Source organism: Calonectris borealis, chromosome 27, assembly GCF_964195595.1.
Source record: "Calonectris borealis chromosome 27, bCalBor7.hap1.2, whole genome shotgun sequence".
NCBI classification, from domain to species: Eukaryota; Metazoa; Chordata; class Aves; order Procellariiformes; family Procellariidae; genus Calonectris; species Calonectris borealis.
Window position 1 is genome coordinate 2704892 of NC_134338.1, and position 27114 is coordinate 2732005.

General features: G+C 47.3%; 1 protein-coding gene across 5 annotated transcripts in view; it reads right to left on the bottom strand.

Moving 5' to 3' along the window:
• PPP3CC (protein phosphatase 3 catalytic subunit gamma) overlaps nt 1–27114 on the bottom strand; it is a 38353-nt gene that overhangs the window by 8608 nt on the left and 2631 nt on the right. For 3 of the 5 annotated variants that reach the window (XM_075174774.1, XM_075174776.1, XM_075174775.1), the window contains exons 2-11: nt 13602–13799; nt 13178–13302; nt 7100–7211; nt 4942–5087; nt 4614–4753; nt 3962–4039; nt 3773–3867; nt 2956–3081; nt 1929–2006; nt 78–159 (exon numbers count right to left, since the gene is read on the bottom strand). In XM_075174774.1, coding sequence (XP_075030875.1) covers nt 78–159; nt 1929–2006; nt 2956–3081; nt 3773–3867; nt 3962–4039; nt 4614–4753; nt 4942–5087; nt 7100–7211; nt 13178–13302; nt 13602–13799 — 1180 coding nt within the window. The remainder of the gene's footprint in view (nt 1–77; nt 160–1928; nt 2007–2955; nt 3082–3772; nt 3868–3961; nt 4040–4613; nt 4754–4941; nt 5088–7099; nt 7212–13177; nt 13303–13601; nt 13800–27114) is intronic. The other 2 variants (XM_075174777.1, XM_075174778.1) reach the window with 1 other exon arrangement.

Below are 27114 nucleotides of genomic sequence, written 5' to 3' on the forward strand. Positions count from 1 at the left end.
GTGCACCCTGACCGACGTCTCCCGTTACCCAGACCCCAAATGAAACTCAGATCCCAAATCACAAGTTGCTTCCTTACCGAAGAACCGAGAAAACACGTGCCATCTTCCCAATGGCTCTAATCTTATTCCTGATGATCTCTTTACGGACTGTTGTCCCACCTTCGGGAGAGAAAAAACAAACACCAGCATGTTTAAGGTTTCCTGCTTTCCAGGCACAGGTAATGTCAATATGAAGCACCTGCCCGACTCCAGGAAAAGAAATCATGGTTTACAGATTCACAGCTACACTCTTGAGAGAACAGCGCTGAGAGGATGGCGGTCAGGATGGCAGTGAGAAGGGCAACACCAACGAGATGACACATGGACTTAAAGGTCTAAAGAGAGTAGAACCACCAAAGGAAAACGGATCGGATAGGTCTTGTTCGAAGCTCACCAGGTTTGATCACACTACACAGGATGTAACACAAATGACTCAGCCATGTAGACACAGTTTTGCAAGGCAGAACACTGACGAGTCTGACTGCTGATGAACACTGCAGAACACCGGGCTGTGCTCGCCGCGGGGAGGAGTGTCACGCAAGCATCAGCTTTGGCATCCAACGCGCACAGTGAACGGCTGGCCGGAGCCTTGCAACTCTGCTTTGACCCCACACAAACACAAAGTGAGATATGTGAACTCCCCTTCCGCTATACAGACCGAACATGAGAGAAAAGCATGGAGGGTAACTGAAAACAAACAAAAATCAAAGTAAAAGGGGTAACAAATACATCTCCTCTCAGCTGAGATTCCTCACATGGCCCAACTACACATTAGGACAGTACAAGCCAAACCGGAGGTCTAACATGCACCGATGGCTCAGCCATGCACTAAGTGGCTGCATTCAGAAGTCAGATAGAAACGTGACCCCGTTTCTCAAGTTCCTGGAGGAACGCAGAAGGGTTAAAAAACACACGGCGCTTATGTTAAAACTGAAAGGGGATGAAGAAACTGCCCAACTAGTCAGCTATTCAAATCCACTCCAAGGAATCTGGTGGCACAGGCAGTGAAAATTAAGCTTGTAGCAAATTCTAGCTGGGTACCTTTCTGATAGCTTGAAATGTAGTGATCTTCAGGGAGAGGAGACACCAAGAAACAAGTAGATGAAGACAGAGATAGAAGAAACAAATTTAATTTTCATGGGAGGGAGAAAGAAAAAAACCAAAAACGAAATGCAATGGGAGAAGCGGGTTAAAGTCTCAACCTGTTGACCGAAGCAGCGGCACCTTGTTGTACCACAATGGTGTTCTGCTTCCCTGCGGGACTGACTGTCCTCCACCCTACACCGATCTGTGCAGGCAGCTCCCCCGGACCCCCCCGTGCATGCTCACGGCCCCACTTCTCGCTGCACGCCCCGCGTCTGCGCCTGAGCTGCCTATAGGTCACCACCTCGCTCTCAAGCGATCCCCCCGATATAGAAACTGCAGATCAGCTCAGCAACTGGTTTGTCCCTTCCATGCATAGCTTAAAACCAGGGTCAAAAACTGCATTCTACTTTTTTGGGGGCGACAATGAGAAGCCACTTTACAGAGGAGTTCACTGCAACAGGTGAGAAGATTGGGTAGATATTTTGGTGCAGAAAATTTTGAATTGGGGGAAAAAATAACCACTTGGGAAGCAGTCTCTGTAAGTAGCAGGAAACCATTCTCCAGAGTAGCTGGCAAGAAGCGTCTGTCGCAGTGAATATAATTTAATTTCTCTGTGACTGAAGAGCAAAGGGAAAAAAAAAAAAAAAGGTTTCCTACCCAGGACTGCACAAGGGTTGGCCAAAAAGGGACTGGAGACCCTGGCTGGGCATCCGGCTATAAATCAAGTGCTGATCACTCTTCGTACACCTTCCCCACCTTCATCCCCCCACTGTTACCAGCTCGGTCGTAACAGCGTTTTTTACCTTCCAATGTCTCATCACCATCTGAAATCAACTCATCATCGGAGCATATGTTGAGGATGTTAACGAGCATTTCTGTGACTGTAAGAAGTACAGACAGGAAGATTAGAGAGGCCTGGTGCGCATACTTGGCAGACAGAGGTATTTGGAGGACGAGCTGGACAGGGAAACGATTTCAAGGTCATTTATACTCTGGAAGTGGAAGCCCAAAGACACTTTTAGCCGCATACTGCTGGTACCTTGCAGCAGTACCCAGAGCAGACGACATACTTTACACCTTCTGCCAAGGAGGTGGATGCAGTCCAAGCACATCACAGATGAAACAGACGTGGGGAGCGGGGTGCCAACATTCATGCAGAACAGCCTGAGCCCGCTGAAGGTCCCACCTCCCCACCCTGCCCCGCACAACAGGCCACCTGGCTCCAAGAACGTCAAATCTGGGGGGAATTCAACCTTTGGTTCCTCAAAGTCAAAAAACCTTTGGCACTTCAGACCTTTAAGTCATACTCCAAACATACAACACTGGAGTGGAATTTAAACTCACCGGCAGATGTAAAAACCCTTTTGCTGAGAAATTGAGGCAAAGTCTTGGTCATATTTTAAGCTGCCTCACCTCCTTCAGAATGAAATAAGCCTTTAAACTGAAGTGAATGCTTCCTTTTTGGTGGGCCACAAGCCAAAAGGAGATTTTAATTTCTCTGTTGCAAACCTAGAGCAAGAGAAATGTCTCCAAATTCTGAGGTGCAGCTACACCACGCAAGATCAGCTCCATCAGCAATGCAGAAAGAGCAAGGGATCGTTTTATTGGCAAAAGCTTTCTAAAACAGGTATCAGCAATTATTTTCACATGAACTTTACCCAGTAATATGCAGACCTCCTTGCACCTGAACTACTTTCCAGTGCTGCCTGATATTAATGAGTTACAACACTCTCCCAACACATTTAATAGCCCGTGGGACATGTCTCTAACACTCAGGGTACTATGACCAGTCACCGGGCAACTCATAACAGAAATCCAAATATCTCTTACCCTTTTCCCCTACAAAAGGCAAAGACCATGTGAAGACATCCATGAAGTTTGGAAGCCAGTACGGATGAGGGGAACAGTTGAACTGCCTGATGTTCATGACATTGTTTTCATATTTCAGTACAGCAGCTAGAAGAGAAAAGGAAAGACAACACATGTCCGTAGGCGCTGTCAACTTCTGGGAGTTGTACCTGCGCTAATGACACTTCGTTATCAACAAGAGGTTGCACTCACGCAGAATCAAACTACCAGCTCTCCAAAATGAGAAGGCTTAGGCAGTATTTTTCAGTTTACCCATTACATTGTTTCACTAAAGCTCACCATAATAGTGAAGGTCAGTTTAACAAAGTTGTTAAAATTTATGCAAATCAGAAGTGATGAACACAGGGCCAAGATCCAAAGTGAGTGGCAAAAAACCCCAGAGTTGAGGAAAGTTCCCCATCATACTCATATGGTTTTAGGGGCACAGTGAAGTTAAAAGCTTGCCTATACTAGCAGCTTCTCTTTTATGGCAGCGTTCATCAACAGCGCTTAGGTGTCATGTGGCTGGAAATGAAAGCATTATTCTAGGCTTTATAACCTGACAGCTAATTGCCACAGTAACACATTAAGTCTTCAAGGCAGAGAACCAAGCCACTTCCAGCTCCCCAGCTGCCGTCACTTTAACATATAAAGCGCTCTTTCATTTCACGCCTAAGAATGCAACTAGAGGAGAGGGCAGAATGGGCAAGGCCAGGGAAGATGGAGAGGGATTTCCTAAGTGCCTGAGGACAGTACTGACATCCGAACAGCAGCAGAGCCCTGGCCTTGCCCGCCTTACCCTTGTTGTTATAGACATCTAGGTAATTTGGTGCAGAGAAGATTGTGATTAATGACGGAAAGCCTGTTGTCTGGCTCTTCCTGTACATTCGGTACCTGAAAAACAGGTCAAGTGTTAAACATACTGGTCTCGCTAAGGATAGCGCGAACGCAGACGGAGCCTGCTCAGCTCCCAGGCTGCAGCACTTACCCAGCATCCTGGGCTTCGTGGGCTCGGATTACAGATAACAAACTATTGTTCTGCAAAAATTCACAAACTGCAGGATAACTGGAAAACAATAAGCAAGGATACATTAGCATGTAGCACAGGAAAACAGATAGCACCCATGGTCTTGCTTTCAGGAACCAGCCACTTGCAGCATCCCTTCGGTTTGTGTCCAGCATCCCCAAACAAGGCCAGTATGTATTACATCATTCAAAAATTAATTGCAAAGCATTCTGTTAAACAGACCCCTGTGCCAAATCCTCCCTATCAGCTGGGCTACAAGTGGTCTGTCAGCACAAATGCTTCTCTTTTAGACAGGAAAAGATTATTTCCTAGAGCTCCCGGTACTGTCCAATGCCTGAAAACCATTCAAAAGGCACCCTGCCAGCTAAAAGAAGCATCTCTGCTGTCCGATACCACAATTCCATAGAGCGACATATCCAGAGAGAGCTCAGTATTACAGGAGAAGAAAACACAAACAAGATTTTCTGCATTAGAGCCAACTGAAGACTATTTCAGAGCCAGGCACACTGTAAAGTCCCAGAGTGATCTGAATAGCAGTTTATCTCCCCACACACCTTAGCGTAACGGGAGACAAAAAGCTCTAGTCCGTCAGAGTCCCCCAAAACACACTCACCTGTAGAAATAGGAGCAGCCTCGAACAGTGTTGTGGGCGAAATGCTCCAGCGTTTTCTCATTGCCGTAATCCTCTGATGGATCGGACCAGAGCAGGTCACACATTGGACCAAAGGCCGGAGGCTCCTTAAACCTGTCTAACTGAAAAACGTACAGAAAATCAGGACAAGGCTGGTGAAAGCTGCAGCAGCATACACACACCTACGGTGTGGACGTGCAGAGCACAGAAGCCTCAACCTGGAACTCCTGGAATTCCTGCAGGAATCAAGCAAGCCATTAACCACACTATTAATTCTAAGCTATGCGAAAGGACCACGGAGATTACTTACTTTCCTAATGTCATCTAGACATGTGATTTCTGGAGACAGTCCTCCATGAACACACAGAAATTGCTGGTTTAAGAGGGCAGCAAGAGGAAGACAGTCAAATGTATCCATACATGCATCGTACACTCGCTCCGAATACTTGATTCGACCTGGAAAGATGGGGGGCAGCGGGAGGAAGAGAGGGAAGAAGTGAATTAATTTACCCATTTACACAACAAAGACTGCTCAGCTTTTTTTTTTTTTGATCTTTTATTCTTTTTTTAAAGGGGGAGTCATTCATGCATCCAAACCTACATGATATAAGAAGGATTAAGCAAAGCTTTGATCAGCCAAAGTGCTGATAAATAAGTTCAAGGAACCTAACCCCTAAGGTGATATGGAAACTCTATGTCTGTGTCCCACCAGGTCGCACTTTGCACCCATCCATTAGTGAATAGCTGACTTTGAAAATGCTTGTTGGACACGAAGATAAAAAGGCTTCACAGTAATCTGGACATGGTCAAGAACATTAATCTCCCTTGAAGCTGTTTTCTAGAACACCTGAACTAAGATTAACATAGAAAAGAGGCTAGGCACTTGCCACTGTAAAAGAAAACTTGGGATACTAATAAAGCCATCCCATTGCTTTCCTGCATTCACACTGCACCTCTAGACTCAAAGAGTCTTACCAGCCTCAGCTGCTAAGCAGATTATACACTGGGAAATGCAGCAGCTGTTTAATTTGGCACAGCAGTATTACACAATCATTTAAGATAGGAATTGCCTTTTTGGCTGGACACGAGTGCTTTGAGTCAGAATTTGACCAAGATGCCTGCAGTTAAATGAATCTTCACACAGGATCTTTCAGGGCTACAAGTGATCACAATCTCCGCTGGCTGCCTCATCTTAACAGAGGCGAAGAGGATGTTTCAATACATTAAACAGAGATACCACGGCCTTTCCAAAAGCAGCTTAGCTTTTACAGCAAGCGTCCTCGTATGTTCAGAAATATCTCTCAACACCTCCTGTTAGAACAGAGAGCAGGAGCAGAGATCACTGCACGTTAAGCGCGTGTCTTCTTGCATCCGCAGCCCCTTTGCAGGGCAACAATACATTAATACAGCCAGATCTTTGAGAAAGCCCCGTTACTGCTATAAAACCCGTCTCTAAAGCAAAAAAGTGCATGAATGGAAAGTTTACCTTTCCTCCAGCTTTATTTCAGAGATACTAACAGGTTTTTTCAGCTGTACGCTACGATACAGGAATGGGAAAGGCACTACCTTCTGTTTTCCAAAGGGGAATAAACCCCATCACCTCTGGCTTTCTGGTTCAAATCGAGCCCAGCTCAACAGGAGCTCATCTACCACCATCTGATGATTACAGTATCCAGCAGAGAGCTGGCTAGTGTTTTCCAACTCATTTCTGAGTAAACAGATGTCATTATCTCCACACCTATCAGCCTTACCCTGTCCAGCAGCATCCAGAGCTGAAGGGCTAAAGACTGGACTTGCGCCTTGCCCGTAACTATTCCTTGAGGTCGGGTCCTTGAGCAACTATTCCATAATAGAGAGCTGCACGTTGCTGGTGTGTATCTTTTTTATTGCTTGGAGGAATGACTGTCATCCTCAGGGGAGAGGGGTCATTCCCCGACCTTTCATCATCATTGGTTTAAAAATATGTAAATGCTGCATGAAACTATCTTTAACTCAACTAAAATGATCTTAAAGGTAATGATTCTCCCTAGTGCAAACACTGAGGAACAAATCCTTTATTTGCTTCCAATTGTAATCACTGATCCCAGCTGCACAATCTGGAGCTGAAAGTCATTTGGCAGTAATTATATGTTGCTGGGCCTGAAAGTCAGGGAGGGGGGGTGCGTGCAACTGGCTCATCAGTGAGACAGGGAAGATGTGTTCGCATTTCTTCCATCCACGCTCATTCTTTGTAACCAGAAGGCCACATCAACATGCACTCAGTACTTTACAGGACTTACATATTTGTTTTTTTTTCCTTTTAGCAGAAGCTGAAACAGGAGAAGAGCTATGTATGCAGGAAAAAAAAGACGACAGGTTTTTACAGCTCCAGAGCTAACTGATATCACGCATGGCAAGCACAAAAATTAAGACCCACACCTGGTCACAACACATTAATATATTTAAATCCTTCCACTGCTGATACTTACATTCCTGCTTAAAGGTGAAGTATTCTGTGAGGTGCCTGCACTCGTGGTTCCCTCGAAGGAGGAACAATGTTTTGGGATGATTTATCTTTAAACTCCATAAATACAGCACGCACTGCAAGAAAGGGAAGGAGGAGATGGCATGTAATAAAAACCTTTTATAGGGCACTAACCATCTGTAGACTTCGTTAAGTGTTTCTGGGAAGACACCCAACAAGCTGAATTCAAAGTGGAACCCTGATAGAAACCCAGCTCCATAATCGGCAGTAGATCTTATCTTGGCCAACTTCACCGGTGGGGGAAAGCCACACTGAGCATTTCTCTATATTAGGCCTGAGCTGGAGAAGTGACAAATGAGATCGCATTCAACTGAAACCGGCTCTGGCCTGGGTGGGGGCAGCTTTTCCTTCCAGCAGAAACCAAAGCAAAAAGCACCCATTTTCAGAGCAGCAAAGCAAAACCAGCTGCGCAGCGAGATGTGCGCTCCAGATGTCCCACTGCAATCGAAACCAAAGACCGTCAAGTATAACAGACAGCCTTCTTGATTGACATTTTATCAAGTGCATTAAACATTAGAAAAATCAAACTTGATCTTCCCCGCTGACTTTCCCCGCCTCTGTTTTTCTGCTTACGCTACAGTCATGTGAAGCTCAAGTTCAAAACAGGAAAAGCCTAGCCAAAAAACAAGCTTAGTAAAGCCTTCTGGCTTTGAAGAGGGCTTTCCACATCCCCTATCTGAGCAGCAACACCTGTAAAAAGATCGTCTTTGATGAGGCGCAGACCAAAGTCAAAACTGAAACAACCATTTTCAGCAGGCTCCCAGAAATATTTCATGGTGGCTTTCCAAAGAGGCTACGTGAAGAAGGGAAGGGCTGGAAAGCAAGCGCGCTTACCCTTCTGTGCTATACGTTGTCAAGCTGACAGCTAAATCAGCAGGTATCTAGTATGGGGAAATGTTATCAGATTTCCCTTGTTGATTTTGAGTGCTGGAAGGACAACCCATAATGACAGCAAGCTTGAAGATCTGGATTAAAGTCTCTAATAAGAGCTTACCCTTTAGGCTGACATGCTACAGAAATGGCACACACTTTCAGAACGTGAACCATGAAGTCTGTCAACAGTTTTACACTTAAAAATGTTGCTGATCTGGTGCACAGATCTCTGGGAACCAGCTGCTGTGGCATGGAAACAACCTCCAGAAGCAAAATAAACCAGTTTCAAGTTAGTTTTCAGTACAGACACCTTAGATATCATGGTATTTAAGCACTGGTCCTGCAAGGTAAGCTCTACATTAGTCATTCCAGCTACATGTAGGGATCCCTAAAACCCCAAGGAGCTGTAAAGCATCCATCTGTGACTAATTCAGAATTCAACCCCACAGAAAAAGACTTGATTGCAAATTCTGAATTCTAAAAATGAACAGAAACAGGGCCAGGGAGAGCGGCAGGTAATTCAAGCTGTGGTTAGGGCTAGCAAAAATAATGTTTTATTGCATCTGTTAACAGGAGGAATGCTCCCAACAAAACCATTTATAATTATTCTATGATTTAAAGCTTTAACCTCCTGTGTTTACAACCTAAATGTTGCTTTTCTGGGCTAGGATGAGAACTGAAAAGTGAAAGTCACTATATATGAACCAAATGACTTGCTAAGGACTGGAGAAAGCAACCAGCCCTGGCATCACTGGTTCAAAGCAAAGCAAGAAAGTAGAGATACCACATCAATAAAGAGGAGGATTTGGGATGTACAGAAGGTCAGCAACTTGCAGAAGGGATATTTAAAAATACATTTCAAGCATTTTAAAGTGAAATGGAAGTGAACGGAGTCGCTCGGCACCACAATTCTTCCCAGACACACAGCAAGCAAACCACAGATGTCGAGAGCAAACGTCTCCAGTATCGCTGCAGTTCCCCGTGGTTTGCAGCTATTTCACAAGGACGTGGGGGCTGCCAGGTACTACTAGGGTAACGATGAGCAAAGGACATTCAACAGCCCTCGCAAGCTCCGGAGGGGCTGGAATGAGGAACAAGGGAGGTTTCTACACTCACATGCCTCAGATGCTTCCTGGCGTTTTGTACGGATCCCTTTCCCAGACTTCCAAGGCACTGTGCCCAGGAATTGATTACTGCGTGTTTACAATAGCCTAGTAGCAACTCCAGACAATTATGGCTTACTAGGCTTAAATACGCTACTTCTCTCCCTATTCTGCCTATCGGTTCGAAGCCCAAAGCCAAGCATTCCCACCCGTGCCCCCATTTGATTCCCCCCCTTTCACTCGCAAGGGGAAAGCTCAGCAGGTCACAGTGGGGGAACTGCGGGAGGAATTGCTACCTGCGACCCAAAGCAAATGCAAGAGGGGCTGCTGCCAAACCTGCCCGCAACAAGCCACAGGGTAATCTCTCATACCATTTACAAAACCCGGCATTTACGGGAAAGTTATAAACATCGAGCCTGCCAGCTCTTCCCTGAGCAGGCACAGAAGAAACGGCATGGCAGAACACCCGCATCCCGATCCCATGTTCGGCCCACAAATCTACCTTCGCTCGCACCTTACAACACTGACTGGATCTCTTTAATATTATTCTGGATAAAACAGCGCATTCAATCCTGGCAAGATTACCAGACACACCGTTCCGTAATTAGACAACCATCATGTGTCCTGTTGTAACTGGATTTGAAAAACTAGTCCAGCAAAGATGTATGCCATTATCGTGCCATCTTTACTGATATATCCACTCTTTCCATAGATTCTATTTTTGGTCATAATAATTGTTTCACTTTATAATTCAATAAAACAATTCTCTTCATTGCATTCCGGCAGTTTGGGCTTCACAGACCAGGATAGTCCCTCATTGACTAACACGGGCACAGACCTCTCTTGCGTAAAGGCTAGGAGATGTAACTAAAAGCTTAACGCACTCTGAAGGAAGCATTTTTCCCCACTTGCAGACGGATGAGAGAACCCTTCATCAGGATGCTGTCTCATCACCATCTCCAAACGGAGGTGTTCAGCCTGATTTCCGTGCTGCCTGTCAGTCCCTTCACTACAACGTTTGAGCCCGTGGCCAGTTAGTCTCGCTGTCGCAGCGGGCTGAAAGCAAACGCTTTGCAGAGTCCTCTTCCACCAGACATCAGCCGTCTCAGCTTTCACACGGTTGCTTCCCTCCCCTCTCCCCCAACAACTCTTTTCTTTAAAACAAAACAAAAAAAAACCACCTAAGCCAGAGGCCCAGAAATAATTTGTTGAAGACATCCAGCTGAGCTGATGAAAGAGGCTTTCGGGGTTTTTAAAGGTTTTGTCTGAGCCACAAACTGCTCCTTTTACCTTGACAACCAAATACTCACAGCAATGGGGAAAGCTTGCAAGGGTTATTTGGGCTGCTAACAAGCAACACAGTTTACCTTAACACCTCCTTGGCCCCCAGTTTTGCATCTTGTTTCCTGATTGCCTGCATCAGGATGCAATTATACAATTACCTCCTATTTCATTCAGTTAAAAGGTCATGATTATCAGCTGCTCTGGGCAGGCACTCGATAATATTCCCAGCACATGGATGCACAAGTTTGTGCGGTGACTCATGAAAGCCCGATGATGCTGGCTCTCTCCACCTTCCCAGTGGCGAAAGCACTGGGAAACCCGGATGCCTTTCCATCACCTGAGCCTCTGGGATGCAGCGATCGAAACTCCAAATCCAAAACGCTCACAGGTCAGCAATCTCTGCACTTCAGAGTCCAGCTGCTACAGCTTTGCATTTTATAGAAGTCTATAAAAAAATATATAATGCAAAGACACCCATTAGGCATTGTTAACTCTTTGCTGGTAGCGATCGTCCACGCCAGCTGCAAACCTCCTGTTCTTTCACTATAGAAACCAGTTTCTGCACACCCAGGTGGGAACCTCTTAGAACACATCGGCTGCACTTTGCAGTAGGTGGAAAGAAGAGGCACACATCAATAGGAACAAGGGAAGCAAGCCTTCTAGATTCTGCTTTATCAGTGACATTTGGATCAGCCCCCGCATGTACTAATCAAAGCCCACCCTGATTCGTGAAAGATCAATGCCAGCTCTGTGGGGTAACGGAGCGCTCGGTGGCTTTCCCTCTGCAGACGCGGGGGGGAAAGGGGAAGGAGGAGAGTCAAGAGCAGCATGAAATAAAAACTTTCTGCTGAGACCTGACGAAGACGAACTGCCCCAAGGCTCTCGAGCCCGAAAACACCGGGCTGCCTGGCACAGGCCTTGGGTCAGTGTGTCGGGCCACAACAGAGACCTGAGGAGGTTTACCTATAATTTTCAGACCTTCCTCCACAAAAAAATAAAACGCCGCTTGCCACCACCTCTGTTCTCCAAGGCGGACTCATCATCCATCCCCCTGGAATTCTTCCATACTATCACAGCATAGAGAGACGAGCGCACTGATCCCAAATTCAGGCACTCACTTCTGCAGATCTGGGAGTAAAATCCCCACATCAGATTAATCGCAGGGTAAGAGCAGAGAGTGGGAGAAGCACTTCACCACGCAGGATCCGTAAAATTCACGCGTAGACACAGGGTACGACAACTCTCGTTTGAAGGTTTCTTGGTTAATACCAGAAAAAAAAATCCACGTCTTATCTCAGAAAGAGTTGCTGTGCTATAATATAATCTCTTTTCCAGGTAAATACACTTAAACTGCAAACCCAATTTGCGCAAGCCAAGCCATTTAAACACGCGGTCAGACGCCTGTTCTTCCCCTTCCTCCCCAGGGGTTGCGGGGCTCCTCCTGCCAGCACCACCAGAAATCCCAACAGCTGCAACCCCTCCTTTCGAGCATCCGTCCCCGCTACCCTGGAAACTGCTCGTCGTCACACCTTGGCTCACCGTCAGTATTTAGGAACACACGAAGCGCAAGGCTGGAAGTAAGCCAGAACGCTGCTGAAGCACAAGCTCTCGGCGGTACTCTCCTAAATCCTCTGCAGAATCCTTCAAAGAAGCACTTGCATTAACCGCCTTCACCGCTGTCCGTGAGAGTTCCTCCCCAAAATTTAACTGAGAAAGTTTCCTCTGCAGACCCAACAGCTCAGCTATTCCTGCACTGTGGTATGCACCCTCCCTCTTCGAAGAGAAACCACTTATTCTGTTATTCCAGGCCAGTTTTGCCACCTTTCACGCCCCCGTTTCCCCAGACACTCCCCATTATGTTGCCTCCAACTGGAGTAAGCGCTCCTTTTCCACCTGGCTCTGCCTTTGCGAAACCAGAAGGCTGCAATCCCTTGGGGTTTGCAGCATTTGCTAATAGCTCTCCCGTACCGCCTGCTCTGTCGCTCCCAGGCCTTCAGTGAGCCAGCAGCAACCACGGGGACCCGTCGATTACTTTGCCCTTTAAGACCAATAATTCGCAATGTTACCCAATACTTGGTCGGTGGCATCCCACAGAGCTGCAAAATCCTAACACGACGCCAGACGTTCGGCTGATGTCTGTAAGGTGACAGCGTTATTGTGACAAGGCAGGTTGTCATACGGGCACAGCACGGCTAGATACACAATTAAATGCCTCGGCACTAAGCTCCTGGGTCACCGCGAGATGTACAACAGCCCAGGTGATTTATTGCTCCTTTCTCCTGACCCTGTCTCTGGCATTGCACGGTTGATGCTTTCAGGGGGACGGTAGGGAAGCAGTGACTCAATAGTGTAGCGCTTTCTTTTCCCTGCTAAGCTGAATCCTGCAAGTTTTTAAACATTTGCTTCCCACTGCCTGGTAGAATCCTGTTACCTGCAACATACAATCAACTCTCCCTCTTGTTCCCCTGACTGACAGCTACAACTGATATTAAAACTCGAGTTCAGAAGCCAGAGTTTAGTCATTAACCCCACCGCTGCTGTTTAACTCTGTCACTGGGTGAGGATCCAATTCTCAATCATGACATTTGGACATCGCTTTTCTGCCAAACCCATACTGTGAGTTACCTACAACATGATTTTCATTCCATGCAAAACTTGACAAGGGTGCAAAATCCAGCACAAGAGATCTGTATTTGCTAGCTTAGTTCAACACTTTCGGTTAGTTTAGTACTAGCACCCCCAGGCTCAGCTTTATCTGTCACCTCTATACTGAAGTAGCCTCTGTCCACGTAGTCTCCCAGGAAGAGGTAGCGGGTGTTATTGGGTGATCCTCCAACTTCAAACAACTTCATCAGGTCAAAAAACTGCCCATGAATGTCACCGCACACTAGGGGAGGAAGAACAGCACAAAAGAGGGACAGAATTACATGCTAAGAAAAGAAAGGTCATGACAGCAACAAGGAGCATAGCAAGGCTGTGCTCTGACCCGAGCCACCCCTTCTTTACATCCAGCTTCTGCAAAGATGTACTCGATCTACACCAGCAAAATCCTCTCTTCTGAGAGTTTAGGCCATTTAAAAAACCTTGCTGATGGAAGGAACACAGCAGAAAACCTGCTACTTTGAGCAGCTCGTGTTTCCTTAGATGGCCCTCATTTAGGACTCCAGTTGCAAAAAGCTCTCTGACCTGTGATCGGAGCCTCCACTTCAATCATTGTCTTCTCGTGCCTAAGGATGGCAGCCCCATCGTTGATGATCTTCAGTGCCGCATCCTCTTCCAGGCGCCCTTCCTTTACCAAGTGGCTCTTCAGGACGTCAAGCCTAGGCTTCCCATCCTCAAACACCTCCTTCAGAGTGAGCCGCTGCGTGGGAGGAAATGGGACAGCTGGAAATGGAAGTGAAGAAGTTAGCAACACGTCTCTTTTCGGGGAGGGAAAGAATTACAGTCTTTTCAGCAGGAGGCTTTCGTTCCAAGCCTCAAGATGAGCATACACTCAGAAACATACTTTCACTGAAATTATACTCTCAAATACCGAAAGAAGAAAAGCTATGCTGCCAGAGCAACTGAGTACACCCCTCAGCATGTTTAAAAAGCCACCGTATGCAGACTAAATGCCATATGCATCCGCAGAAAACACAGGCAGCAAAGCTGTCTCCTAATTCGGTGGGGATAGCTGTCATTGTAATGTTCCACTAAAAGAGGACTGCATGCAAATATCAGCAAAAGCAGGAGAAAAACACACCGTTTCCCAGGGACCAGCAATCAAGGTAGGAGGACCAATATGTAAAATTCTCGTTTATCAGGAAACCGCACATACCCGTAAAGCAGAAGCTGCCTTTACCAGGCAACACCCTCACACCTTTCAGTATGGGCCACTTCAAAAAGCTTAACTCCAAGCTTAGTAATCGGTAAATCTTGATGGAATCCAACATTTAAGGCAAGTTAAGGCCTCACCTATTTGCAACACGTTCCCTGGTTTTTAAACCTAGATAGAAAAACATCCCATCAAAAGCCATTATCATGATTTTCATGCTAGGCAATTGTATTATTTGTGAGAAGGTGACCTCTAGCAGAAAGCAAGCATATGAAACAAGAACAATAGCTACAAGTGAGACCCATCTGACTTCCTCATCTACCTTCTCCTGGGCCTGGCTAATTTAAAAAAGAAAAAGATGGAGAACACATGACCCCTGCATAATATTTAAAGGCTATATAGTGTCTTGATTTAAAATAAAATCCAGGAAGGAGGCCTGGATGTTTGGGAAAAGGAGAAAAACTGGAGTAAAATCCTCTCAAACAGCCCCAAACGCGTGGCCCAGCTGCCGGCGGCTCCCGCGCACCACAGAGCAATTTGCATCTTATCGCAGCGATGCAGCGCAGAGATAGTCTCGGGTTCCGGAGTCCGTTTCCTTCTCAAAACATCTCGAATAACCAGCATCTCCTCAGTCCTCCGGGGTCAGCCCTTTCAACACCCTCAGGTCACAGCAGGACCAAAACGATCACGACCAAGCCCTGCCGAGGGAGTCATCCTGCAGTATGGATGAGGATGAGACGCTGGGATGGGTTTTGCTTTGGGGTGCTCCATGGGGCGTTGCACAGCCCCAAGAAAAGCCTCTTACCAGCCCCTTACCCTGGTGCGGGTACCGCAGGGAGCTGCTGCTCACCCTCCTGGCCGTAGGGACACGGCACACCTCTGCAAAGGTCTTGGAGGCACCCTGTCCCCAAGACTGTGGGCAGCCGGACAGACCGCCTGATCTTTGCTGGCATCCCCCAGACTACCCCAAAATGTGCAAGGCAAACGGGCCTTTTACAGCCATTTTAATGATTCCGATGCCAGCCTGCTTCTGAGTAAGCAGTACCTCCAACACGCGCCGCGTGCAATGAAACCCACTCACTAGATAATGTACCATTGCTTCCACATCTCCCGCTTCTGATGCGATCATGTCATGTGGTGAAAGACAGATTTGCACTTAACTGTAATCCAGCTGGAGAAGAAAAATATCTGATATGCAAATGAAGTTGATGTCCTCACCGATCACCCAGTAAAGACATCCCATATGCCAAGCTATGTTGAATTTAACAGGCGAAACGATAGTGCTGGTCAAATAATACAGTGACTAACAGTATTGCAACCGATCTCTTTTAAATGCAAATAGAGCAGCTATTTAGCTTGGAAACCCAGGGGGCAGAGAGAAAAAGCAGAGAGGCAGCACAAGAGATTCTTTGCAGCTGAACATCAATTTTCAAATAATGTGAAATGTAGGACAGAGGAGAACAAGAGCGGATATAATGAAAGGGGAGCCGGTGCCGGCAATAAGGTGGCCTTCTTTCATCGGTCGCTTTGGAAGTTTGGCTCTGCTGGGTACTCGCTAAGTGCCCCGCATGCCTTGAACGGTTCAGGGCACACACAGCGCTTTCCCCACGGAGCCGCCAATTAAAGAGGTTTAAGCAAGACCCCTGCTTATGCCAACACCGGTTGGACAACATTTTTTTACTGCATATATTGCTCATCTCTACAGCCAAAAGAAAGAAAAAAGTGACCCCTCTGGTTACCGATGAAAAGCTCGACATTTTGCAGAATTTCACATTTTTTCCCCCCTGCACTCTTTGGATCCGTGTAAGGACAGCAGCATTTGCACTGCAGAAGGAGGCAGAGGGAAGCTGCAGGTCTGACACAAATAGGTTCAGCTGGAACAAGGGAGGCCAAAAGGAGCTGGGTGGAAACGTGGGCACGGGACTCGGAGCAAGGGGCAAGGGAGGCTTTGGGAATCCCTGCCATTAACTGACTGGAAAACTATTTGCAAGTACTTCTACAAACTGGGCAGTTGTCCTAGCATCTGCTATCTGACTCCAAGTGAAGCAAGAGAGAGCCTGAAGGTCAAACAATTTATAAGGAAGAGAACAGAGAAATAGGAACCGTTCAGCTCCATATTCCCCATCGTCCCAGGCCTTCAAACACGCCCACCGACTCCGGAGCCACCCTAACAAAGTAAAAAGCCCACAGAAGTTGGGACAGAGAGCTTAATAGAGATGGCATGCGACCACAAGAGCAGTACTGCCCGTCACACAATTCAGAAGAGATCCATGAAAAGCTCCTGGCACGGTCTGCTTTGCCTTTTCTTGGTAGCCCTAGTGAGCGGAGTTATGCAAGATAAAATATGAGGCTACGGTGATGCGAGCAGCCAAGAACTTTTATGTAAGTTCCCTCACTGGCTTTGCACGGCTCCACTCCCACAAGGAGCTGGGCACGATAAGGAACCGGCTTCTCCTCTGCTGTGCCTGTCTGCCAGCCAAGCTGCAGCCAGCATGGAGTGCAGGGAGAAAAACCTGCTCCGGAGATGCCAGAGGGACCAGCACTGTCCTGGGGATGCACACACACAGCAAAGACCTCACACTAGGCAAAGGAATACTCCACATCGCCAGTTTTCTACTCGCTGTGCTTCCTGCTAACCCACCCCAAAAAGAGATTTCTCAATTCCCCGAGCCGGTGGTGCAGCGCTGGAGCAGGCACTCGTGCCGCCGCGCACCCAGAGCTTCGTGGGGGCTGCATGAAAAAATCCTCCACGCACCAGAGAGTCACGAGAAGCATCCACCAGAGCCCGAGCGCGGGCAAAACCGAAACCCAGCGATGCGGGGATGAGGACGAGTACTTAAGTAATTAGCGTTGTCAAAGCAAGTAATCCTGTTAGCCAGCATAACTTGTGTAAGGGCTTTAGTCAACTTGGTGCAAGCGGTTATCTGACGCATAAATATCCACTTTTTTAAAGATCTGAATTTTATCCTTATTAATGTTGGAGTGACCAGCACAGCAGGAGGGTGCGGAGGAAGGGGGCTCCTCCTGCAGCCAGCCTGGGCTCACAGAGAGCGGGAGCTGGCACGGCCGTCAGAGCAAAAGCTGACCCGAAACCTTGCATGCCCAGGGCACTGAGAAGAGTCTTGCCCACTTCCTGCTCCTATCTGCAAAACAAGGAAATAACTCCTTATCTCACAAAACATTGCAGTGGCTAGTCACAGAGCGCCCAAGCAGTGCAAAGATATAGTGTGCTAAACTCATCCTCAGAGCCAGCTCCTTCCATGCACTGCCCGCAGACCATAATTAACAAAAACGATGGATAAAATATTCACAACGCTGCGAGCAGCAAGTGTGGTGATTTTTGTGCCATCTTCCTTTTGTATACCAAACCATGTGTTGCACCCAGTCTAGTTTAAATAGCGAAATCTTTTGGTCTGGGACTTATAATTTTGCAAGGGCATCAAAACCCACTCTGTAGATTGCTCTTGAGAAAAGACTCCAATTCCCACTCCACTAACAGGAGATATGCTGCACGCCAACCCACAAACAAAAGGACACAAATGCAAGTGAACTTTTGAGGTGTAAAATGGATTAAAAGGTCAACTGTGCTTGAGGGAACCCAGTAAAAGTAAGAGCACCGCGATATCTTTGCTAGACTATGGTGCAAGACTCCATTTACTACAAAATTAACGCAGATTTTATTTGCCAGTCCAGGAGCAAGGGGGTACTCACAGCACTCTGAGAGGACATGGATAGTTACGGATGGGAGAATTTGACAGAAAGCTGCTGCTCTACCCGTAACTCCACAAAACCAGAGCACTCACAGCCCAATCATTGCCCCTCGGTGCAAAAAGACTATATTCCTCCAGGAGAAAAGCCTGTGCTGTATTTCTACATCCGTACTTAAGCTATGCCCCTATTAAGCTTCATCACGGCTCCTCCAGCACGGATTGGGTCGGACCACATAATCTATCGTGCATCTTCGGAAGAGAGCGGTTGAAACGAAGCAAAGATCCTCTCCTCCCAGGACTGGAGGCAGTAGCAGCAGACAGAGCAGGGCTGAGCGATCCGCACCTCCAGAAAGAGCCAGTACCATGGAAGAGAAAACAAAGTGATCCTCAAATTATTGTTTATATATCTGAAGTCCCTTGGATGACTGTATGAAGCAACAAAGCGAGATTCATTACTGAAAAAGGAACAAGTGCTATTTGCCTGAAGTGGCAGCTACAGCAAAACTCGGTTTGTTCCCCGAGGGGTTGGGTTTCTAAGGAAAAGGAGGTGTCCTCTCACCCTGGGGCCCGTAGGGCTTCAAGTCCAAAAAATCATCCAGGACTAAACACGCTCGATAATAAACTCGAGAGAGATCTCTCTGCAACTCCTGACACCCACCTGGGAGTGAATCTGAAGGGCATTGAAGGCGATAGCCTCCTTCCCTGCTTGCTTCTCATCAAATGGATGATATTACAGATAAATAGTTGAACAGATGGTTACAGATGCACTTTGGGGAGGAAAAAAAGTACATTTTGGGCATTCTGAAGCACCGGTACAGCTCAGACAAAACTAAGCACAAGTAAAAGCTGTCTTTTCTTATGCTGAAACACACGACGTAAGGTACTAAAAGCTTCCAATTACTGCACCCTCTCCACCTGTGCTGGGAGGCATCTGAAATATTTGACTGACGCTCAGCCAGGGGTTTGACAATGGGGAATGGCAGATGTCCGTCTGCCACAACGGAGATCTGGCCGTCGAGGAAGCCGGACCCGGCCGTCAAAGGTAGAAACGTTCACAGGGAAAAGTCTGCATGGGAGCCATCCGTACCCGCTTTGAAAGGCGGAGAGAAAGCTGCCTCCTGTGTTGAGCTGTGCATAGCATGAGCAGCAGGTCAGGTTTGGGTTTTTTTTTTTTCCCAAATAGCTATTTCCAAATAGCCCAATGTTATTTTTATCAGACATTCCTATTCGCATTCACACCTAACCTACATTCGTCTATTCAAAGTTGAGCCCAGGGCTCAAACGGAGCCAGCTGAGCGGCAATAACCTGGAGAAGTTCAGCAACGAAAGGCAACAGCGATGCCATTTTCTGCTTGCAGAAAGCTTAAGTTTCAGGATTGTGCAGAGCTTTCACAGTCATTAACAGGGAACAAGCCCTTGAAGGCAAGTGATGGGTGCCGTCGTTACCTACAGCAACGCTTTCACCAACCTGTTGCTTCTCTGTTAGGGGGTCCAAACCAAAAGCAAGGATGGGTTGAACCTCAGCAGCTGGAGACAAGTTCCAACCTGCTGTTAGTCCTAATATTTAGTAGCAACTACCCAATTTTCCCTGGAATAATCTTTATTTTCTTGAAATTATGAACCATACAAATTTCTGGTCATAAAATGCTGAGATGTCTTTGCTTTAAGAATCCCTACGCTGGCTTGCATGAAATCTTCTCTCCCTTGGGGTGCCTCAGGGCAAGTTTACATGAGAGTCTGCAAAAACAGATGTATGCTTGATACCAATTTTTCAGCCTGGACCAAGCCCTGACAAATAATCTGTGTCATTTTTCAGTCTGAGGCAGTGCTGGCACAGGCATCCTGACCCTGCTATGTCAGAGAACTACTGCTCTCCCCAGCTACAGAAGCTATGTGGAAACAAAGTGATCACGAAGTGAAGCAAATATATTGCTTCTCCAGCCTCCTACCACCTCAGAAAATAAGTAACTTCTCTCCTTGCCACTGGATTGTGCTAACATAAATAACATTAATATCTCAGAAGAGTCACCAAGTAAAGCAAACGCCTTCCTTGCATAAATGCAGTAAGAGCCAGAAACGATTACTATTGCCATTTCTGTCCGCCCTCCTCCAAACTTTTGCATGTTCTTTCTACTCTTCTGAGGACAGCAATTTCCCTTTTTCATTATGAATAAGAGACCCTGGGTTTCAGAGGCTCCAAGCACTCACAAAATGGAGCAAAAAATGAGTTTTGTTTCTCACCCCTGGAAGAGCTGCAGGAGGACCCAGCCCTGCACACAGCTCCTGCGCTGAGCATCAATCAAAACCATCACACGCCCCATCCCCGATAACAGAGAGTATCTGGCACAAAGACTTCGGGTATCTTTCTCATCCATTTTGCAAGTGTAAATTCCTACAGAATGGCAGCTCCTTCGAATACAGAGGAGCATTAAATGCAGTTCATAACACCTCAGTTTTATCCAAAACTAGTCAGAGCTGTGCTGCTGGAGCTCAAGCCAGCCTCCCAGTGTGCAACTGGTTCAGAGAGCTCGCTCTGCTCCTCACCTTGAGCCAGATCCCTTTTTGTAGGATAACCAGAATATCTCCTCACAATAACCCTAAAAATATCTGTACTGTACATCGAATTCTACCAAGCTGAATGATTTCTTCGAAGGGGGAGAGACACAGCCACCACAATACTAGAGCCGAGCAAAACTGAGAAAGATTAATCAACTGAACCATTTCCATTAGCAAATCTGTCTTTACCTTATCAGCTACCTTTCAGTCATTCAAGGAGTAACACGCAAATTTTGAGGCCACGTGGACTCTCAGTTACTAGAATCTGGCACACACAGTCTATGCAGAAGCCAGGTGCATTTAATTCCAAAAAAAGCAAGTGACAGTCCTGTGCATCAAAACGCAAATACAAACATAATGCGTGCCAAACGAGCATAACCCAGGCCACCGTTATGTGCGATACTAAGTGCAATGCCAAGAGGCTAGAAAATCACAAAAGCTACCTAAATCAAAGTCCATCTGTGCATTTCAGAAGCCACACAGCCTCTAAAACCTTATAGCTGCCTGAACTGTGGACTCCTAAAATCTTGAATCGGGATAGAAGGTAATTATCCTTAAACTGTTCTTCTGCTGGCAAAACATCTAGCACGATAGTAAATAGTGTTATCAGTCCAGGAAAAAAAAGAGGTGCCTTTGCCAAAGTAAACCACTGCTCCTGAAGGAGGGCTCACCGACAGAGTTGTGTGCCAAGGTTTGCCACGGTAGGCAAGCCCAGAGGCAGCTACGATGGCCCCTCGCCGGGCTGCTGACCCACAAGGTGGAGCTGGCACTCTGCTCCCTCTCCATGCTTCTCAAGGAGCCGGGTGAGATTAAAACTGGGAGTATTTAATTAGAACAGAGGCGACTTAAGACTGTCACGGCACATCAGCCACCCAGCTCTCAGCCAGGAGAGCTGTCCGCAAACCTTCCCCCGCATCAATGGGCTCTTCATGCTGGGGTTCCTGCCCCGCTACCGAAAACAGAGCCGAACCTCGGCCGCAGTCGAGACCCAGATCCACGCTGCAGCGTTAGTCTTGCTCTTGCCAAAGTGCTCTGTGGCTCAGAGACTGTCTCAAAAACGCCCTCGGTGGGCACTGAATTTCCTCAGCCTCCTCGGGAGCAACGCAGACATTAAAATTGTACTTGCTTGCAAGGTCCGTCAAGTTTCCAGCGCCCGCATTGCTATGCGTAGGTCTCTCTCTTAATGACCAGCACTGATGCGGATTTGCCTGGGATTGTCATTGAGACAATCTCTCCAGAGCCAAGTCCTCTGCTGGGGACACGGGCTCCTTACATCACCGAGTGCCAACTCACCAGCTACTGTCAAGGAGAGCATATAAGCCCTCAATACCAGCCTGGAGAAAAAAATCTCTTTTGAGACCCTCAAGCTCTATAGACTTTCCAGCAGTTAAAAATATAAGTGTTCCTACGAAATAAGCACTCAACAGCACACCGGCCCACAGCAAACCTGGCGTCTTCCTCTCAACAGGTCCATCGGTGGGATGGTCTCTCAGCCGACTTGAGGGGGTCACTGCTAAGCTTGAGTGAAAAAGAAAAAAGGAAAAGAAAAAGGCCGAGGTCTACAGCAAACAGCTGCAGCTACTTAAAAAAAGTGAGCTCACCAAAGGAGACGGGAGGGGATTCCTAGATGTCAGCAGGCAGGGAAATTCACCACCTGTTTCACAAGGTTAGCAAGCTGCCAGCACATCCACTAATAGATCATTAATACAAGAACAGCGGGGTCTTTGTGTCAAAGGCAAATCCCCCACCTGCTGGTGAATGTAAATCTGACCCCACCACCAGCAGCAGCAGGGGAGGGGGTGCTGGCTCCAGTTTTAAAGCTACTTTAAGCAGACACAATTTTGCACATTGCGTACTTTCAAGACCTCGCTCAGGACGACGTTGTAGGCAGGAATCGGCCGCACCACGTAGGAAACCTAAAGAAAATAACACCCAGAAACACTCAGGCTGGAGCCCAAGCGTGGTGGAAGCATGCAGAGCCCAGCCTTCAGGCCCTCGGAGAAGTGACTGTTTCATCGCATATAGCAAAATGCGGTCACATCATCGATAGATGAGAATTTGAGCACTTGCAATCACCACTGCAGCAAAAAAAGACCAATTCACACACAATAGGGGATTCAGTTTCTCTTCTCTTCCCAGATCACGCCTTAATGCTTCAACCTGAGCTGCATTCGCACTGGATCAAAATAGCGCTGGGTAAAACATTTCTTGCAATGCACTTATTCCAAGGTTTGACATTTATACCCACATATCACCTTATAACCACCCAGAGGTGCAGACCGTCTGAAGGGAGCTGCAAACTAATTAAAATCTTCCCAGCGGCCACACTGGAGACCAGCCAGAGCAGCTTTCTTGCAAACCAAAGGGTAAGTAGCCCAATAAAGGGGCTAAATAAGTTCTAGTGATGCTTTCAGAGCAGCTTCGCAGTGCCAGGGATGGAGCTCGATGACAGGAGCCCCCAGTTAACGCTGAAACAGCAAAACCAGTCCTCTGCGCTTCTGCTCAGGGTCTTCCTCCGCGAAACCTTTGCGATACATATCCAAGACATCACCTTTGGGATAATATTCTCACTGCTGTTTGAGAAGCCATTTTACCACGTTCTGTACCCCTCAGGAATTGATAAAAGGGAATGTTTTCTAGAGCAGGCTAGGGAACCGAAGAATCTTACTGGGATCACTGTCGACACTGTTTTCCTGAAATTCACCCTGAACCACTTGTCTTACACGGGGGAGATCCTTGCACTCTCTCACCAGATTCTGCTTGGAGCAGGGAAAGTGCTTTAAATCGCGTCTTACAGCCACCACCATTGCAAAGATATTCACTAACGGGGGGGAAGCACTCAGAAGCCAGGAGATTGATGTAGACCTCTGGAGAGATAAACCCCACAAGCCCTCTCCCGGCGGCGAACCCAGGCTCCCAGCTGGAGGAGGTCGCATTACTCAACACGCTCACATCCACCTCTGCTCCTCATGGAAACACATCGAGATCCTATTAAGGCTTCATAGCTGGAGATGCTGCAGCTAGAGACAGCAGCGAGGTTTTGCTTCGGAAGCTGGAGGTCTGAAGTCAGAGCGCAGCCCGGATAGCGTGACGCTGCTCTCCCTGCCAGCGAAATCTTTAAAAGCTATGCTGAGATTTCTTTTTCCTACTGCTTTTGAGCACCCACCCTTCGTCCTCCATCTCACCTCTGGTCCGTGCCATCCTAACCAGAGATGCTCTGGGTGCAGAGCTGCTCCCCATCCCTCCCTCTGCCCCTACACCAAGCTCCCTGCCCTGAAGGGTTTTCGCAGTACACCTGACCCGGCTCTCAAGTGTCCTCGGCACCGCGAGCTTGGCAGACTGGCCTCCAAGAGCCATTCAGAGCCAAGTCTTGCATTATAGGATAATGCTGATGCCTTTACGTAGCCTGTTTCCTCACTCCCGCTGCTTAATGATGTCTAATTCCATTACCATCCAAGACATTAATGCACTGTACGTCTAGCAAACCGCCATCCCAATGCAATCTGCAGAGAAGTGCAAGGGATCAAACAGGGAACACCTGGAAAACCAGCCAAGCTAGGAAAGATCCCGGACAAATATAGGTTTCCAAGGAGTATCTTTAGATTAGCAGGAGGCTCTGCCCCCACCGAGACCCCAGGATTTACCTAAATAGCTCCCTTCATCACAAGCAGCCCAGCGTTCATTGCTATTTTAAGCCAGCACCCTGCCCTACTTCCTAAGGAACGGCCTGCCTTCTCCTGCCCATGCAACCAAACGAGCACCAACACCATTGCAGCTAGGGGAGACAAATTCCTCCCAGCTCCGCCTTCTTTTATTAAATGAAAAATACTATTTCAGCATGGTACCAAGCTAATGGGAGCTCATTTGTCCTAATTGCTACAGAACAGGTCCTCCACGCAGCTGGCACAGCCTTGAATGAGGGGAATGGGATTCACCTTTCTCAGGCTGATACCCAGATAGCAGGGAAACAGAAAAACCACATTAAACACAGGGGACTCCAGAGGGGCACGACCTTCTCTCCTCTCTGTGCCACCTCCAGCGCCGATCTGAAGCATCTGGTGTTATTCTTGGGGGAAATAAACAAAAAGACAGCCCAGTCTGCTTTCCCTGACGCCTTATCGCATTTTTCTAAACAGGTTTTAGTAGCCAAGGCTAGCGCTGGGGTTTAGGTTTTGCCACCAGCGGTGGCATTTCTGTTAATTAACATGGCAGCAGAGCATCTCTGTTACAGGCTACAGAGAGACCTGGCTCTGGGAAGTTTCGTACCAAAAAAAGGGGTACCAGTGGCTCTGTTTGGGGCAGACGAGGGCTACATGAAGCATATTAGAGCTGAACAGCTTGCATTACCCTAAGATGTTTGCAGAAGTGCCGCTTAGCACTGCATTTGACTTCTGATTCATTTTTGGATGAAGTGCCACATGATCTGGCAAAATCAGCACCAATTCTGCAACACCCAGGCTCAGCGCAGCCAGAAACTTGCCCCTTTTCTTAGTACATCCCATTTACAAATAACGAAGCATCTTTCCTGCAAGAAAGACCCCCAAAATACCAGATTCCCCAGTAATTCGGAGAGATCCTATGGGGTGCATGCTTTAAGCGCTATCTACACTCAAGACCTTCTTGAGCTCTGTCCAGACAAGTTGCTGTACTATGACACAACCTGCTTTTTAGAGATCCCACCGCTGCATCTTGACTCAGATGGTATTTGCACTTTTCCTCTGGCAAGCCCGAGGTCTGAGAGCGTGCACCTTGGCCTTTATCTCCATTTTTAGCCATTTTCGCAACACTTTTTTCCCCCCAAGTATTCCTTATTAGCTACAAAATGGCAACACTAAACAAGACAAACAATTAAAGCATTACAAAAGACAAACATGAAACCTATAGCAATCACAGTGATGGTACTACATATTTCTTCTTTTCAACAACCACAATTTCCCTTGTATTTAAGATTTGCCTAAGCTTTCCCTTGCTTCGCATGCAATTACAAAGCTACTTTGACTTTTGTATCGGCGTGCGCTTGGTTATAAAAATTCTCTACAGCTCCCAGCCTACTGCAACTGGAGAAAGCCCAATGCTCAACCATTCAACTGCATTTCAAGAGTAGTAGTTTATATTAAAAACAAGGTAGGAAGAAAGTTACACTTTTTTCACAAACTGAAAGCATCTTCAGCCAGCAAGACAAACTAGCACACCCTCTGAACCCTATCCACTTGGCAGCAGCGCGGGGGAAGCTCTCCAAAGCCTCTGAAGATGGCACCTATTGATCTGACGCCGGTTTTTGGCTCCCTAGAGGCACGGCTTCTGTTGAAGGCACCGGGAGCCTCGCTGAACAAATCCCGTGGGATTGGACTCCGTGCCTCTAGCAGCATCTCCGCCACGCTACAAAGGCACACGTCGAGCGTTTTGGGTTCGAGTGTGACTTCACTCAAGCCGAACAAACACGTGGTATGAGATATTGCTGGGGCAAGCGTGCTCAGGTTGCCCCGTCGTTCCTTCACTCCCAGAAACCTTAATTAGGTATTAAACAGATGACCTACAACATATCTGGGAGGTTCACACCACGAACCAGACAGCTGATATGTAAGAGAGCATCACGTGAGGGGTCTTACATCCCCGCCACACACTTTAAATGTCTTCCAGCCAAGAAAAAACAAACCAGATATGCAGAAAGGTGCCTGAAAAAGCCCAAGTGCTTATGAAAGGACAGCAAAGCGCAAACTTGGAAAACCCACTTGTTTACAGGACACCTTTAGCTAGGTAGTCTCAGCACCAGTCCCAGCTTTACCGTTACCGCACAATTCCTCAACATCAACCCACTGACGATGGCTCAGTCTGCCCATCTACAGAAAAGCAGAAACCCAACAGTACTTCATAAAACATAGCAGAGGCACTACCGAACGGTACGTGGATTCGGCACATCACACTGACTACTGACAAACACACAACGGCTGCCAAAAAGAGGGCACCAGATCCTAGCTGCTCCTCATTCACCAGCTTTGTAACGGTGCAACATTTTACTAATACACACATCTAGAAAATTGCCCTAGGTTATTTGCTTTGGCTCAGCCAGGTGTCTAAATACCAATAGCCTGTTTTTTTAAAGAATTTTTCATGGATGCAACTGCAAACACAGTAAGCTGGGTGGGTTTCCACCATTCAGCCATGCTCACGTGTCTTTGGAAAGCATCCTCGCAGCACACAGCTACGCCTACCGCTGCCGTTGCTTCCCAGAGGACGTCACACCTTGCAGGCGTGATCCGCTGGAGGTGGAACGAAGCAGGATCACTTCTGTGAAATGAAAGGTTTGTTTTCAGGAGGCCTGGGGGGGAAGGCACCCACCGTGCCCGAGTCCTGAGCTCGAGATCCAACCTACGTGCTTCAGGCGCACTGCAGCAGCCCAAAGCATCATGCCCGCCCGCCTGCAAAATGGGTATTTCATAGGCTGTGGATCCATCAGTTGATTCGAGCCCATCTTTCCGCTAACGTAGATAACCGGACCTAGCTAATCACTCAGATTTCCAGCATAACCACCCCAAGTGCTCTCATGAGAGCACCGAGTTTGAACATTAATGATCTCAGCTAACATCAGCCATCGGTTTGCTGCTAGAACTGGGCTACT